Source organism: Pezoporus flaviventris, unplaced genomic scaffold (genome assembly GCF_033815535.1).
Source record: "Pezoporus flaviventris isolate CSIRO_AGI_PZ_B2104156 unplaced genomic scaffold, CSIRO_AGI_Pfla_v1 ptg000090l, whole genome shotgun sequence".
NCBI lineage: Eukaryota > Metazoa > Chordata > Aves > Psittaciformes > Psittacidae > Pezoporus > Pezoporus flaviventris.
In genome coordinates, this window is record NW_026892638.1 from 3,462,829 (window position 1) to 3,477,216 (window position 14,388).

General features: G+C 38.1%; 1 protein-coding gene across 1 annotated transcript in view; it reads right to left on the bottom strand.

Moving 5' to 3' along the window:
* Nucleotides 1-14,388, bottom strand: part of DMGDH (dimethylglycine dehydrogenase) — a 43,126-nt gene that overhangs the window by 25,674 nt on the left and 3,064 nt on the right. The window contains exons 3-5 of the mRNA XM_061475890.1: nt 8,115-8,213; nt 6,689-6,853; nt 6,051-6,255 (exon numbers count right to left, since the gene is read on the bottom strand). Of these exons, the coding sequence (XP_061331874.1) occupies nt 6,051-6,255; nt 6,689-6,853; nt 8,115-8,213 (469 nt within the window). The remainder of the gene's footprint in view (nt 1-6,050; nt 6,256-6,688; nt 6,854-8,114; nt 8,214-14,388) is intronic.

Sequence of the window (14,388 nt, forward strand, 5' to 3'; positions counted from 1 at the left end):
CCAGATAACCTCAAGAATTTAAGTTTCTCTCCTCTTTCACATTCATCATCTGACTCGTATTAATTACATCTCTCACACAGCAATCAACTCATTATGATGTTTGTATTGGTGAGTTGTCAGTGTGCTCTCCCATAGCTCTCAATTAAAAATTCCAATGCAGACTGTGACCAGAAAAAGCAAGCAACAATTTCCCTGCCCCTGAAGCCTGCTCAAGGTCCTTCATGTATACTACTAGGGGAAGTTAAAGAAGACCCAAATCTTCTCTGTTATGGTTAAGCTGTTAAGTCACATTCACTTAGTGAGATACCTGTGTCAAAGTCAAGGAATGGAAGACACTTAACTACCAAACTTGTTAGTTTTGGCTTTGCATCATGGCTCACATCTGTAGTGGGGTTCAAACATAAAGACCTGGGAATTAGATGGATATAATTGACTGGGATGGCAGCTGCTCTAAGGAGCTTGTAATACCTCCTGACTCTTTGGATCAAGGAGCAGAGATGTCAGAAGTGGGAATGGGGGAAGAATCCAATGCAGGAGGAGTTTCGGTGAAGTCTGAGGGTGAGGTTTGGGAGAAGGCAAAATGGAAGAGCAGGAAAAGGTAGTAGGACCTTCCAAATAAAAGGCGATGTGCTGTATGGCACCCAGGAAAAGAAGGCAGGCCAGCCTGGTTCCTCTGTAACCAGCTGACTCTAGACTGTTCATGAAAATATATGTCCCGCAAGTTCTGCTGCCTAACACAGCTGCCCCTTTCTCCTGGGATGTACACTCATGTAGTCCAGTTTAACTTACAACTTTGCTCCTTTTTGGTGCTTACTTGTCTTTACCAAATGCTCCAACTTCTCTCTTCAATTCCATACTCTTCAAGATCTGGTCAAAATTTAGCTCTCAGAGCCCCGAGGGTACTAAGAGGCATTATAGAATCATAGAATACCAGGTTGGAAGGGCCCTCAAGGATCACCAACCTTTCTTTGTAAAAACAAAGTCTAGACATTAGTGACCAGGGTCATTACTGATCCTAAACAGACTCACATGGGGCCTCCACCAATAGCCCCAGAAACCTCATTTCAGGTCAGTTCAGGGCTGTCAGAACCTGTTTGAGCTGGTTTCATAGTATGTGTGCCTGTTTACAGCTCTGTCACAGCCTGTGCCTGGCCATGGACCACATTGATCCAGACCCTGATCCATGGACTGATTCCCAGTTTGACCTCAGCCTAGTTTCATCTCTATGCTCCCAGGCAGTGTCTGACCCTGGTCACCACCACCAGAGATGTTCCTGACCTGTGGATCAACCTTCTGGCTTGGCCTCAGCTGGGCTTCATCACTATGGATTTGCCTGTGCCTCATCCCCACAAGCTTGTCTGGAGGTTTGGACTGTTGGCTGACCCCAGCCACTGGTGCTGGGCCTGCTCTGCTCCCTCCCTTGTGTCCTGCAGGACAGAGCCCTTGCTGGCTTGGTCCCTGCCCTGCCAGCCTTGTTACTGTGCTTGGCTCACTGTCCTGCAGGGAACAGCTGGCCTATGCTGCTTCCTGACATTAACTTGGGAATACATCCTCTCCTCCCTGGTATGGCCTAAAGCCAGGGAAATTAGAAGAGCTGAGCTGGGCTGTGCTGGCCTTGTGCCATTCCCCCACATCAGGAGGGCTGTCAGTCTCTTATTTAATGTAACAAACCAGGCTCAGGGCCTAACACACAGAGTTTTTAAAAACGTGAATTTCTGAGAAAAAAGTTTTCTGCAGTGACTCACTTGACAATTGCCGACACCCAGCTAAAGCAGGGGAGCAGGAAACCCAGGATCATGATAAAGAGACCTGGTCAATTAAAAGCCCTTTGTGCAGGAAATACCAAAACCGGTATTTACTGTTCTGCATTTCTCAAACATAAGGCTTTTCCTTCTTAATTATTCTCCCACTTGGAGAAGACTCACTGACAGAACACTTACTAAGTCAATTAAACTGGCTCAGGGAAGATCATGCCATACTCATATTATGATTAATCCAAAACTTCCTTTAAGGCTAATGAAACCTGACCTATGCCTCCTTATACAAAAATCAAACAAACGAACCCCAAACCAAACCAAAGCAAACCCCCAACACCCCCTGCCACCACCCCCCCCCCCCCAAAAAAAAAAACCAAAACCCAACCAACCAACAAAAACAAACAAAAAATTCTAAGAAAGTTGTATTTCCAGCACATCTGCAAGGGTTTCCTCCATGGCATATGACAAATACAAATGTGGATTACTTAAACGTAAATTAACTAACAAACTTTATGGAACTTCTTTTGATTGGGGTATTCCCATGTCACCAACAAACAAAATTATTTTAATGTAAGGTCAGCTAATGATCCACGGAGGAGAAGAAAATGTGAAGTAGCAGAAAATTGGGTCTTCAAAGTGTAAAGTTTTCTTTTTCAAAATGATATTAAATTTCTTAGCCATCAAGTTTGCAGAAGTACGTTACAAACACAGGTGATTTTAAATTGCTTTTGAGTTACAGGCAAATTGTTTAGGTTTGCTCAAAAGCAAATCTTAAATATTGTACTGCTAAAAAAAATCACACTTATGATAAGTGCTTCTTTAATTGCTTAAAATAACAACAGCTGACATTTACTAAATTAAAAATATTACAATTTCTGTGCTTAAACTTTCTGAACCACGTGCAAAGCTATTACAAACATAAAAATGGTAAAGGAAGAACATGTTCTCTGAGACAAAATTCTAATTGGAAGCAGATGTCAAGTTCTATATCACACATAGTAGAGATATAGGAAGGCATAAATCATATATCTAGGACACTTGTGAAGATTAAATTGTAGGGATTGCAAACATCTGATGGTGAAATATTTAGTAGTGGTATTAACATATTTGCTGGACTTGTTTTTTAAAAAATCTTCCATCATTATGTATATATAAACGATTGTATATACAGTGTGTGCATATCTGCAAACATGTGCTTATATACACACACAGATACTGTATAAGTAAACTAAATTCACTATTTTTGTAGACTTTAATCAAATATTCCATTATAAATAGGCTGCAAATCACTGCAGCAGGCTCTGTACCAGTTAGATCCTGTCAGAGATTATTTATTAAGCATCTGCTTTCTTCCAACATGGAAATCTCGCATAAGGAACAGCTAAAGATCGGTTGGAACTAGTTTGTACCAGTTCCACAGCAGATGTCAGTTGGGGGATGAGGGAGAGAGGGAATATAGAGAGCCTTCTGATATGTTTTTCTCTGCTCATATTACAACATGAGCTTAAAATATGTGCTCTGAATGATACCAGTCATGATCTGTAGTGGAATGAGGCAAGGCTGAGAAGAATGAATGTTAGCTGAGAGAACATTTAGAAGAGATATGTGTTATACAGTATTGATTTCACATCTTTGGCCAGAATGTTAGGCGATATGTGCTTTAAATGTTCATTTTGGCTGAACAGTTAACTACACAAGAGAATTAACTGAATCTATTGTTAGCCTAATAGCTTACTATATAATAAAAGAAACATAAAAATTTCACAAGGGTGCATTCTAATTTTTGCAAATAAACTCCAAAAAGCATTTACTAGAAAATTCTGCCTAATGTCAACTTGATAAATAAGCCAAAGAAAGAGAACTACACTACAAAAATATGAGGAAATTACTACACCTGTGATGATACCTCATCCATATGATGAAGAGCAAATAGTTTGGAATGAGTGCCTAGAAGTCTGAGGCCTAATTAAGAAGTCTGATTGCCGAAAGACCTGCCTTTCCATTCCGTAATCTTGGATCACTCTTGATCAATAAACCCATACTGTGTAACAAATGACATAAAGATACTATTAGTAAGACAGCTTGTGATTTTGTAACTGAATGCTGTCTCATAATTCATGCCTGAAAGCCATGAACTGACAGTCAAAGTCAATCAAATATTAATGCCTCTAACTTTTTAAGTGCTTGACTTTGCAGTCTAAGTAAAATTCTTTTAATCTGGCTTCTGTGTTTGTGTGGTTGTTTGCTTTCTAAAAAGCATACTGAACTCTTCTAGCTCTCTTTCTCTCCATAATGTCAGTATGTGGTACCCATAACCATGCTTACAACCTCAAGGTGAAGTTTTTTCAGATCACTGCTATTTTAGCTAGGCATATAGCAATAGCAGGTGATCACCTACATATGGGAGGTATATGATGAGAAGCACATTTTGCAATGGGTTTCCCAGATAGTCTTTACTGAAAGCTTGGAATGATCTAACACAGGGCTGTCTACATCACAGACACTGAAAGAAAAGTCACCCAGTAATGCCCATCTTCTCAGTTAGCCCTTTTATCTTACTCCCACCAAATTCCTCACTGTCCCAATCTTCTCTCTTCCCCATCCCTGCTTGTCCTGTACCTGCTCTTATTTTCCACTGTCTAAAGCTCTGCTGTTCTTACTCTAGTCATTACATCCTTCTTCAGCTATTGTGTCTCCATGTGCAAGTCAGCGGCCCTCACTTGTCAAACCCTGTTCCACCTGCCTTCTCTTCCAATCTGTTCTCATCTACCTCTCCCTTGCTATTCTGTCAGTCATTCAGGCTCAAACTGCTCAGGCAGCTCCACTTTTCCAGTCCCAGTTTCACACACAACCATTCTTCAGGTATTCTTCCCAGTCTTTTTGCCTGAAAACCTCCAGCTGCAGTTCCCTTAATGAACTATTTTCAGATTCCTTTCCACTATCCCTCTCCACGGTCCCCACTGTTGCCATTCCCACAGTCCTTCGCAGTTTGAGCTTCCTTATTCAGCAAGTTCACTAGCACCCTAACTGCCAGTGCTTCCAACCACTCCCAGGAACCTTTCCCAAGCATTTCATTCTCCCAGTCCAACTCACTGATAATTCCTATTCTTAGGCATGACAGCCAACAAGAATCCCTGTCTCACTCAACTTCTTCATTTTATCTGCTTTGCACTAGAAATAGATCTTTTTTCTTGTCCACTGCACAGGTGTAGAAAGGAATTATAAAACTATATCCTTGCTCTCAGTTCACTTGTCCCATCTGAGAAAGAAGCCCTCTTAAGTCATCACAGCTTCCTACTGAAGCCTGATTATTCACTGAGGTTGGAAATATGAAAGACTCATGCCCTACCAATGCAGATATGATTCAGTTTGAGACAGACCGTCTGCAAAAATTTCATCCAAATGGTAAGTATTCAGAGTGTTTTCAAACAATTGAAAGCAGAAAGTCTTTTACTAGAAATTAAAGGGTAGGAGGTACCAACAGTTTTACCAATAATATATTTTTCTATAACTTGTATAAAGCAGCATAAAAATACGTGAAGTTTGGGTTTAATATGGGTCTTTAGACCTATCGACTTGTTTAAGAAAACAAACACAAAAACCAAAGACTCTTGCCCAAAAGCTATTTGAAACAGAAATATTGGTTTGGCTTCTTTAACACAATGAAGAATAAAAATTGCATATGTAAATACAAACTCCTTTGAGTTAGGAAATTTTTATTACACAAAAAAATGTATTGTTAAGCCAAGCATACATTTAAAATACTACTCAAAGGGCAACAAAAATCCAGTTTCAAGGATATGTGGACAGAGTTAAATCTTAGAGAAAGATAATACTAAAATAGACAGGGTTATCTTACTTGCTGCAAATCCTCAATTTCTTTGAAGAAACAGTGAAGACTTTTCTATTTCATTTGTACATCCCATCTCCCTTCCTAAGGAGCTTTCATAGAGGACAATGTGCATGGGCAGTAGCCTCTTTTCTATGCAACTTACACTAGATCAAAAAAGGTCTCTTCTGCTATAAAAATCTAACAAGACTGTCTGACTAGAAGCTGCTGGAGACAAACCAGAAAGAAATCTTTTCAATGCCCAGTCAACGAAAATTAACATAAGAGCTAAATTTTCACAAGACTGTAAAGTAATAGGTGCAAAGTATATTTTACCACAAACCAAGTGAATGTTCAGAAACATATATTGCTTATTCATGTAATCCACACAATTCAGTACGCATGCTCTGTGTCAGCTAGTTTATGAATCTGAAGAGTATACAAATGTTTATGTTAAATCCTACCTGCAGTATTCACAACTCTTTTTGCTTGAATTATTCCAAGTGGAGTTTCAACTTCCCATGTTCCATCTGATCGGGAGTTCAGGTTGGTCACTTGGACAGGATAATTTATTTGGGCACCATATTTTCTGGCTCCTGCAGCCAAGGCCATAGTGAGAGAATAGGGATCAATATGACCATCTCCAGGGTTATACAAGCCAGCTAAAACCTAAGTGGAGGCAAAATCCCACAAAATGAAAGATATTAAAACTTATTAAAATTAACTAACTTTTTAAAACAGCTTTCTTTTTGTGAGTGCAGTAAACCTTAAGGAGTCAAATCAAAGCAAACTTTCAAAACATATAACAACATCAGTGGTACAGCTATCCAACTTAACAATGGTCTAAGGAAGTTGCTCGGCTCTTCCATGTGATCAAAGGTTGCAATATTTTAATATTATAATATTACAATTAATAGTATGCACACTGGTATATAGTATATCCTAAAATGCATGTGAGTCTGATTTTAGCACCTTTTTTTCACTGAAAACCAAGAATTTCTTATGCAATTTGTATAAAGGAAACAGACCTTCTGTCTTGCCAACTGATAGATCAATATTTAATTGCAACAGAAGTTATTTCACATAAAATTGGGTTATTTACCATATCCATGTTCAATAAGGGAAATAGTTCTTGTACTTTCTCAGGTGTGATTAGGTACTGCTCTGTTGGGTGCCAACCAGCACGAGTCATTTGGTATTTGAATTCATCCACTCTAGTAGGAGTTGAAGCAATCCTGATGCTGCCAGGCTGATGAAACCCCACAGCCTAAAACAAAGAGCAAAAGCTAATTACTGAAAGAACCTTTACTTACCTCCATAAATGCATGTTCTGATGCTATGGGAAGATTAGGGATTAGGATTTTTGTCACCAACATCACTTTAAAGAAGTTAAATAGTTAAGTGCCCTTGAAGGAGCAGGACTTAGATACAAAAACCTAGAGAAAATAAAATAAAATAAAAAAATTACCAAATTAACTTCCTGGGTAAATACTTACTATCTTCAAAACAGTCATAAAAACCTTTTATTGAATGTCATGATGATATTATTTTCATTAAGATTTGAATAATATTTGAATATATTTAATCATACACTTTCAAAAGTAGAATCAGATTTCAAAAATAAATACATAACTGATTATGTTAAAGTCTATCACCTGCATCATTTTCTGTTGAGATGCTGCAGAATATATTTAACTGACTAAGCACCTTTATAAACACAATGAATAACCACCAGCCTTTTTTTGTCTTTTTAATAAAGTGGAAATCCTTATATAGCTGGAGACTGAATGTTCACTTTCTGGTAAATGCTATTTACTTCATGGGATATTAATATGTCTCAGTAAGGCTTTTAGCAAACTCACAATGATAATCTGCTGTAGCATCTTACCTAGATAAGCAATAGAAAGAAGAAAAAGCATTTTATTACAGTTGTCAAGTTTTTAGACTAGTACAGTGAGAATCATACAATTTCTGCTGAAGTCTGAAGCAAGCATGAATTTCGTGAATGAAAGCTATATGGCTGAATGATGCCAGATAAAAAAGACGACTCCCATGTTTCTTTGCATACCCATTCCTTAAGTTGCTAAATAAAAACACATCCCTAAAAGGGGTGGGAAGAATTACAGCAATCTTCTCAAGTACAGGCAGCGTCATATCGTATGAGTTTTTAAGTGGACATGTTTAAAGCAGGAATGTATCGTAATCAATCCATTCATTCCAGGTCTTGATGTTATTTGAACTCCCATACCAAGCTGATGTTGCAGACTCTCACTCTGCTGAACTTCTGAGATGTTTTTATCAAAACCATTTTCTTGAACTTTAGAGGAATCTGTGAAACCATCTAAAATATTTAGTGACTAAGCACCAGACTACAGCATATACATGTAAGCAGAAGACTATATTTCAATAAAAAAGAAGCCTTATTGTAGTCATGAACACATAAACGTATACAACTTGTCAACTCCAAACGTTTTTATAAGACTAGCAGTACTGATCTTAATTAATACTTTAAAGATTAAGGAGATTACCTGTCCAGTCTCTTCTTCCAGCTTTTCATAGAGTTTGATGCTGTAAGAATGGATTTTCTTCAAGTTTATTCCAGGATGAAAATAAGTAGTTAAACCAGCCTTAAACAAGAAATGGGAACAACACAGAAATACGATTAGAAATGCAGTATTTTCGTTCCTTTCTTCCAAAGTCATTGAAAAGGAGCTGTCAAATACTGTAAAGAAAAGCAACACATGGGTAGAGCCAACTGCTACGAAAATAAAAATACAGTCCTTTCCCTACTTACGGCACTCTTGTTCTCTGCACATGCTCTTTACCACCTGTCTTTTCTCATCAGATTTGTTAACCCATGATACTGTTGCAGTTGTTCTCCCCTATGGTTTCCTTTCTTGCTTAAAGTATTCTGTTGTCTGTTTCAAGCCTTTCAGAAGAGACACACAACTCCATTCCTGATCAACTAAATCAACTGATTATATGTCCTGTAATAGGATCTTTTCCTTCTTGCAGATGGAGATGGGAGAGAAATCAAAACTTCACATACACCAGAACTTAACACGAGTTATTTTCTGCAGTGTGAACAGCAGTGCCATGGAAGTCAAGTGTTCTTCTATTCTCAACAGTTGTCTCATGTGGTAGTTAAAGAGCAATTGCTACATTTCAGAAGTAACTTAAGAAATCGCTATACATATTTGCACATCATCTTACCATTACCAGGTCTGACTTCAGAAAGCTGTCAAGCCTTTTTTGGGTTCATGCAGAGGTAAAATCAAGAAGTTACCACAGCCTCTTCTGTATTTAAGGAAACTATTCACCTGCCTACAGTAGAGACAGCTGCATCAATCTAATGACATTCATACCTGCAGACATTTAGCACTTAGAAAAAGTAGAATTTGTTATTAGAATTAAGCTTATCTCTTTTTATCTCCCCATCTCTAAACCCCTTCTTCCAAGGGAGACAACAGAAATGCAAAATTACCTTAGGTTTTCAAGCTAGCAGCACTGCTTTGAATACTTTGTATTTATATATAGCACGTATTTTACTAACCAAAACAGAACTTGTTCATAGATTTAGGTTGCTTCAGTTAAGGAAACTAGACACAAGATTCCACCTTGGCATTCACTGGCATTCTGAGAAAAAGGCAGCAGAAAATATAAAAGTGAAAAGTAACACATACGGTAGAGTTCTGATGGTTTCCTTGTAAGTTGCTTAGCATGCATATACATTAACTACTCTTGATTTTAACTCATTAACTCTGTTCTGTGCTACACATTTAAGTCTTTAACTTTTAAAGCCATTGGAATAACTGTACACGTATGAATAACAAACGTGATTTACTGGTCTTTAAAGACATTTTAAACTAATTTAGTTATGCTAAGAACCTATTAAATGTTACACTTCTTTATAATTAATACCAACAGATATTGCATGAATTAGACCACACATCATCGTTTTTTTCCACTATGGCTTCTTCTGACCCATCTTTCTTGGTGTGACTTCACATTTAAGACTAGATCTTTTTACTCAGAAAAAATTAACTTGAAGCTGCTCTTAGCAAATGGCTTACCATCAAACTTGCTTACCATGGTAAACAAATGGCTTACCATGAATCTTACTCATTGCCTGAGATGACAGGTACTCAGGATCTTCAGAGCAAGAGTATAACTGTATGTCATTACTGATTGCATGTCTTTACGCTAGCCACAGTGTTAAAAGTTTTTCCTACTTTCCTTTGTATTTTATCAACACCAAATAAACCTACGGAAGAAAATCTCAAAATTAGTCATTTACCAGTATTATATTTTTTTGTTGTGCCTATATTTTAGTCTTAAATTTGGCTTCAGTTCCCTACTTACGTTTGGTATTTTTCATTATCACAACAATCCCAGTTTTAAAAAGTGATCACACATATCTGTAGAAGGGAGATAAATCTACTAAGGGCCACATTAAGTACAAAGCAGGGATGTGGATTCAGAAAGTCCCTGGGTTAAATTAATAGTCAGGAAAAATATTACTTGTCCTTTTCTTATTATCATATCAGATCATCATTATACTGGACACTACTGGAGACTAAATACTTCAGTAAATGAATGCGCTTTTATGTTGTTATGAACACATTTATTTTCATTATCTCTGACTAAAACCCAGCACTCTTTCACTGAAGAATTTGTAATTAAAACTTGTTTATTTCTTAAAAATAAATCCTAAGGGCTTTTGTTCTCTGTATTCAGAATAAAGAAATAAATTAGGCATTGAAATGTTTACATTTCTTTAGCCATGTATAATTATCTATGAGCCATTGTCCTTGCCCATGGCAGGGGTGTTGGAACTTGATGATCTTGAGGTCTTTTCCAACCCTAACTATTCTATGATTCTATGATTCTAATTGATTTACTTGTACCTGCAATTTTGTCATAGGATATTGTTTTTACTGTCTATTTTTATGCATGTAAACATTTTCTGGTCTTCTGTTATTTTTCAAAATCTAATACATTGTCCAGATGTAGAGAAATTCCATTTTATTGGTCACCGTTAGTAAAGTCCTTTGAATCAAATGAACCACAAATCACTTGCAAGTTAGCTACAAAACCACACACATTCAAGATCTTTAAAGTGCAAAAACTAAATAAAACCTTCTCTCTCTGATCTTTTTTAAGTGAAGAAAAGAATTTGAAACACATTTGATGCCTTTTGGCTTCAGATAATTGATGTTTCTGATTTCAGGAGTGCACTTGAGAGACAACTATAACCTGACTGTACTATATAAAAGTTAAGATCATAGAATCATAAAATAATGATAATAAACCAAACAGTTTGAATGAGACCTCAGGAAGTCTCTATCCAACCTCATACTGAAAGGAGGTCAGTTACAAGACCAGGCCAGGTTGTTCAAGACTTTCTCCAGCCCCATCTTGAAAATCTCCAAGGACAGAGATTGCACTACTTCCCTGGCCAAGTGTGGAGTTTTGCATTTGTCTCAGTCCTTGTCAAATTTTATGAAGTTCCTGTCCTTCCATCCTCACAGACTCTCTAGGTCCTTCATCACGGAAGCCTTGCTCTTATGTGCATTGTCAGTCCTCCCAGTTTGGTGGGAACTGCAAACTTGATGAGCACGTATTTTGTCACCTACTCCAGCTCATTGATAAAGATATTAAACAAGATGGGCCCCAGGACAGACCCCTGCAACACGCCACGTATTTCCAGGCTTTGGGTAGAGTATGAGCCATTAACCACTGCCCTCTGAACGTAACCACCAGTCTTTTGACTATCTGTTTGTCCAGCCATAGGGACCATAACATCTTCAGCTGAATACATGAGTATTATGGGAAACAGTGTTTAAATTCTGTTACAGGGCAGGTAAGTGACACCAGTTGCTCTCCTGTTGTCTAGAAACTCTGGTCATTTTATCATAGAATGTGACCAGATTTAGTCAGACATGACTTATACTTGGCAAATCCATGCTGACTGTTCAAAATCACCTTTTTTCTCCTTTACAGGCCCAGCTCTGAGACACACTGTAATTTTCTGAAGAACCAACGTGTGCCTAGCTGGCCTTTAGATCCTCTGCTTGTGGATTTTTTTGAAGGTGCGTACATATGCCCTTCTCCAAATGTTGGATACCTCCACCGATCTCCAGAGATGTCGCAATCTGTGGCCTTGCAATGCTGCCAGCATTGGATGCAGCCCATCTGGTCCAATGTATCTGCATGAATCACATTCTCCCAGTAATTACCAGTTTGATCCTCAACTACTGCTGGTAGCTCCTTTTCTTTTTGAACCCTGTTCAGGCCTGAGAAAACTTGTCAGTGAAAACTCAGGCAAAGAAGACAGTGAGTACTTCAGCCTTATCAGTGTACACTGCGACTAAATTACCCATCCCATTCAACAACACCCTCACATTCCCCTTGTTCAGCCTTTTACCACTAATATGGCAGTAGATGCTCCTCTTGTTGCCTTTAATGTTCCTTACAAGTCTTAACTGTAGCTGAGCTTTGGCTTTCCCACCATCCCCTTTTCATGCCCAGCCAATTTTTCTAAATTGTGCCTTTGTAGCCTTTTTCTGCTTCTACCTTCTTTATACTGTGCTTTTGCTCCAAAACTCATTCACGAGCTCCCTATCTGGCCCAGCTGGCCTCCCAGTGTGTCTGCTTGTTTTCCTGAGCTCAGAGTGAACCACCCCTGGATTTGAGGGAGGTTTGCTCTAAGCTTTGCTCGTTTTGTAAGACAGTGATTTTGTTAGCAACAAAATCAATTGCTTGTCGCAAGAAAAAGGATTACGTAACAGAATGATGTGTTAAGTGTTTTCCTAGAAAACACCTTTTAAAAAAGTAACAACACCAAGAGCCTGCTAGCTGAGCGAGTTTTACATGCCTTGTTCGGTCCCTGGGGCTTCACTAAGATTGCAAATTATCTAACCTGCAGAATAGTGGAGCTTTGAGAGACCTTAAAGCCCAAGACATGGCTTTGTTTACACACATGGAATAACCACTGCTTTGATATGGTCAGACAGGTACAAAAATGAGCAGCATTTGCTCAGTTATATGTTCTTATTACTGGCAATAGATAAATGTGCTTTAAAACACACTTTCTGTGCTGTTTTAATAACGTGTGAAATTCAGCCAGATTTATCTCAGACCTCAGAGAAGTGGCAGAAAGTTTTGGCACCAATACTAGCAGGAATATGATCTACATGAAACATGATCCTGAGCTCTAGCAGGACTTAGCAGACTGTGATAGAGAAAATGTGATATAGTACAGCACAGAACTAATTTCATCATTTGTGGCTGCAGGCAACATACTACAAGCATTTCATGTGCTAACTGTATGTGTAATTTCCAACTGTATCTATTACTGTATCACTGTGAGGAAAACACTGGTAAGTGTACAGTACTTAGTATAACAAAGAACTCACAGTCACAGTTTTGATCTTTCTCATCATCTGAAATAGACCTGTCATCAATTTTTTAATCTTCAGATACAGCACCCTGAGATAGATGAAAAAAAGACAGAATACCATGCACTCTACCTAATGATTATCCATTTTAGTCTGTCACATAACTAGGTTTCTTGCTGGGTTAATCACACCAAATTCTGCTGCAGCAGGTGCCACAAGGCAGCCTTCCCAGTTGTGGTGGTGCAGGCATTTTCTCTGCTGCGCTCCAGGTCCCTCCCTATCTTTGAAACAGAGCTCCTCATTCCGTGTTCCACTGTGCATTCAGTAAGAAGTGGGGGCAAAAAATACTGAAGGAGAGGTTTCTTTTACACGGTTATAAGTAATAAACTAGAGCAAGCAAGTAAAACAATAAGAAAAAAGGAAACAGTAACAACCCTCATTCATGATTTAGGTTTCTTGTTCCACAGGAGGATTTTTATTATATTTTACACACATATTGTTCCGTATACACGTTGGGTAAATAAAATCAGTCTGTGCCTCTCTAGAGGACTCTTAAGTCAAAGTATTTCTTTGAACATTTCATAGTTTTGATTCAATACAGAAGATGCATTAGCTGACACTATGCATGGTGTTGCTTTGTTTGCTGAACTGCCATCAGCTGTGGTATGAGCGTCTAAAAGAGATGTAATTACTTAATTTTGTTTTCCCTAACTCCTTACAATGTGCTTTCTTTGCTTTGTTTGTTAATAAGCAAGTACAATGAAGTATAAACTTACTTATACATTCAGACAGTGATATTTTTAATTTCATTTTTTACTGTTGCTCTTTCATAAGGCCCCAAACACATAAAACATCTGCTCTAAGATGAAGGACTTCAAATTCAGACTTCCTCTCCTGGGAGAAGTATGAGAATACAAATCAAATATAATCCCTTTGAATTATCCTCCTTAATTTGTTCATGTAAGGCACTCAGCGACTATAGTTACATTGTATTAACAGAGTAGTTCTAGAGACAGCAAACTGTTGGGTTTTTACTCTTTTGTGTTGCTACACACAGGGATAATATTCTCCCAGTTTCAGCTACGTGCAGCTGGAAATGAATGGATAAAAAAATGTTATTGTGGCAAGTTTTATTTCATTTCATTACACTACCTACTCCAGACACTGACATAGAAAATTACATACATGCGTGTTGTGCACCAGTATGTCCATGTTATTAGCACTATTACAGGAGGTGTCCCCACTGTCATTATTACATGTATGTCCTTTTAGTTCTTGTTCTTACAGTACAAACATTCAGCCTGAAGAAAACCCCACAGTGTACAGCTGTTAGCTTTGCTCCTCCAAGATTTTGTGTAATGCCAGCTGTGACAGGAAAGAAAGCTCTTGTATCTAAGAGAAA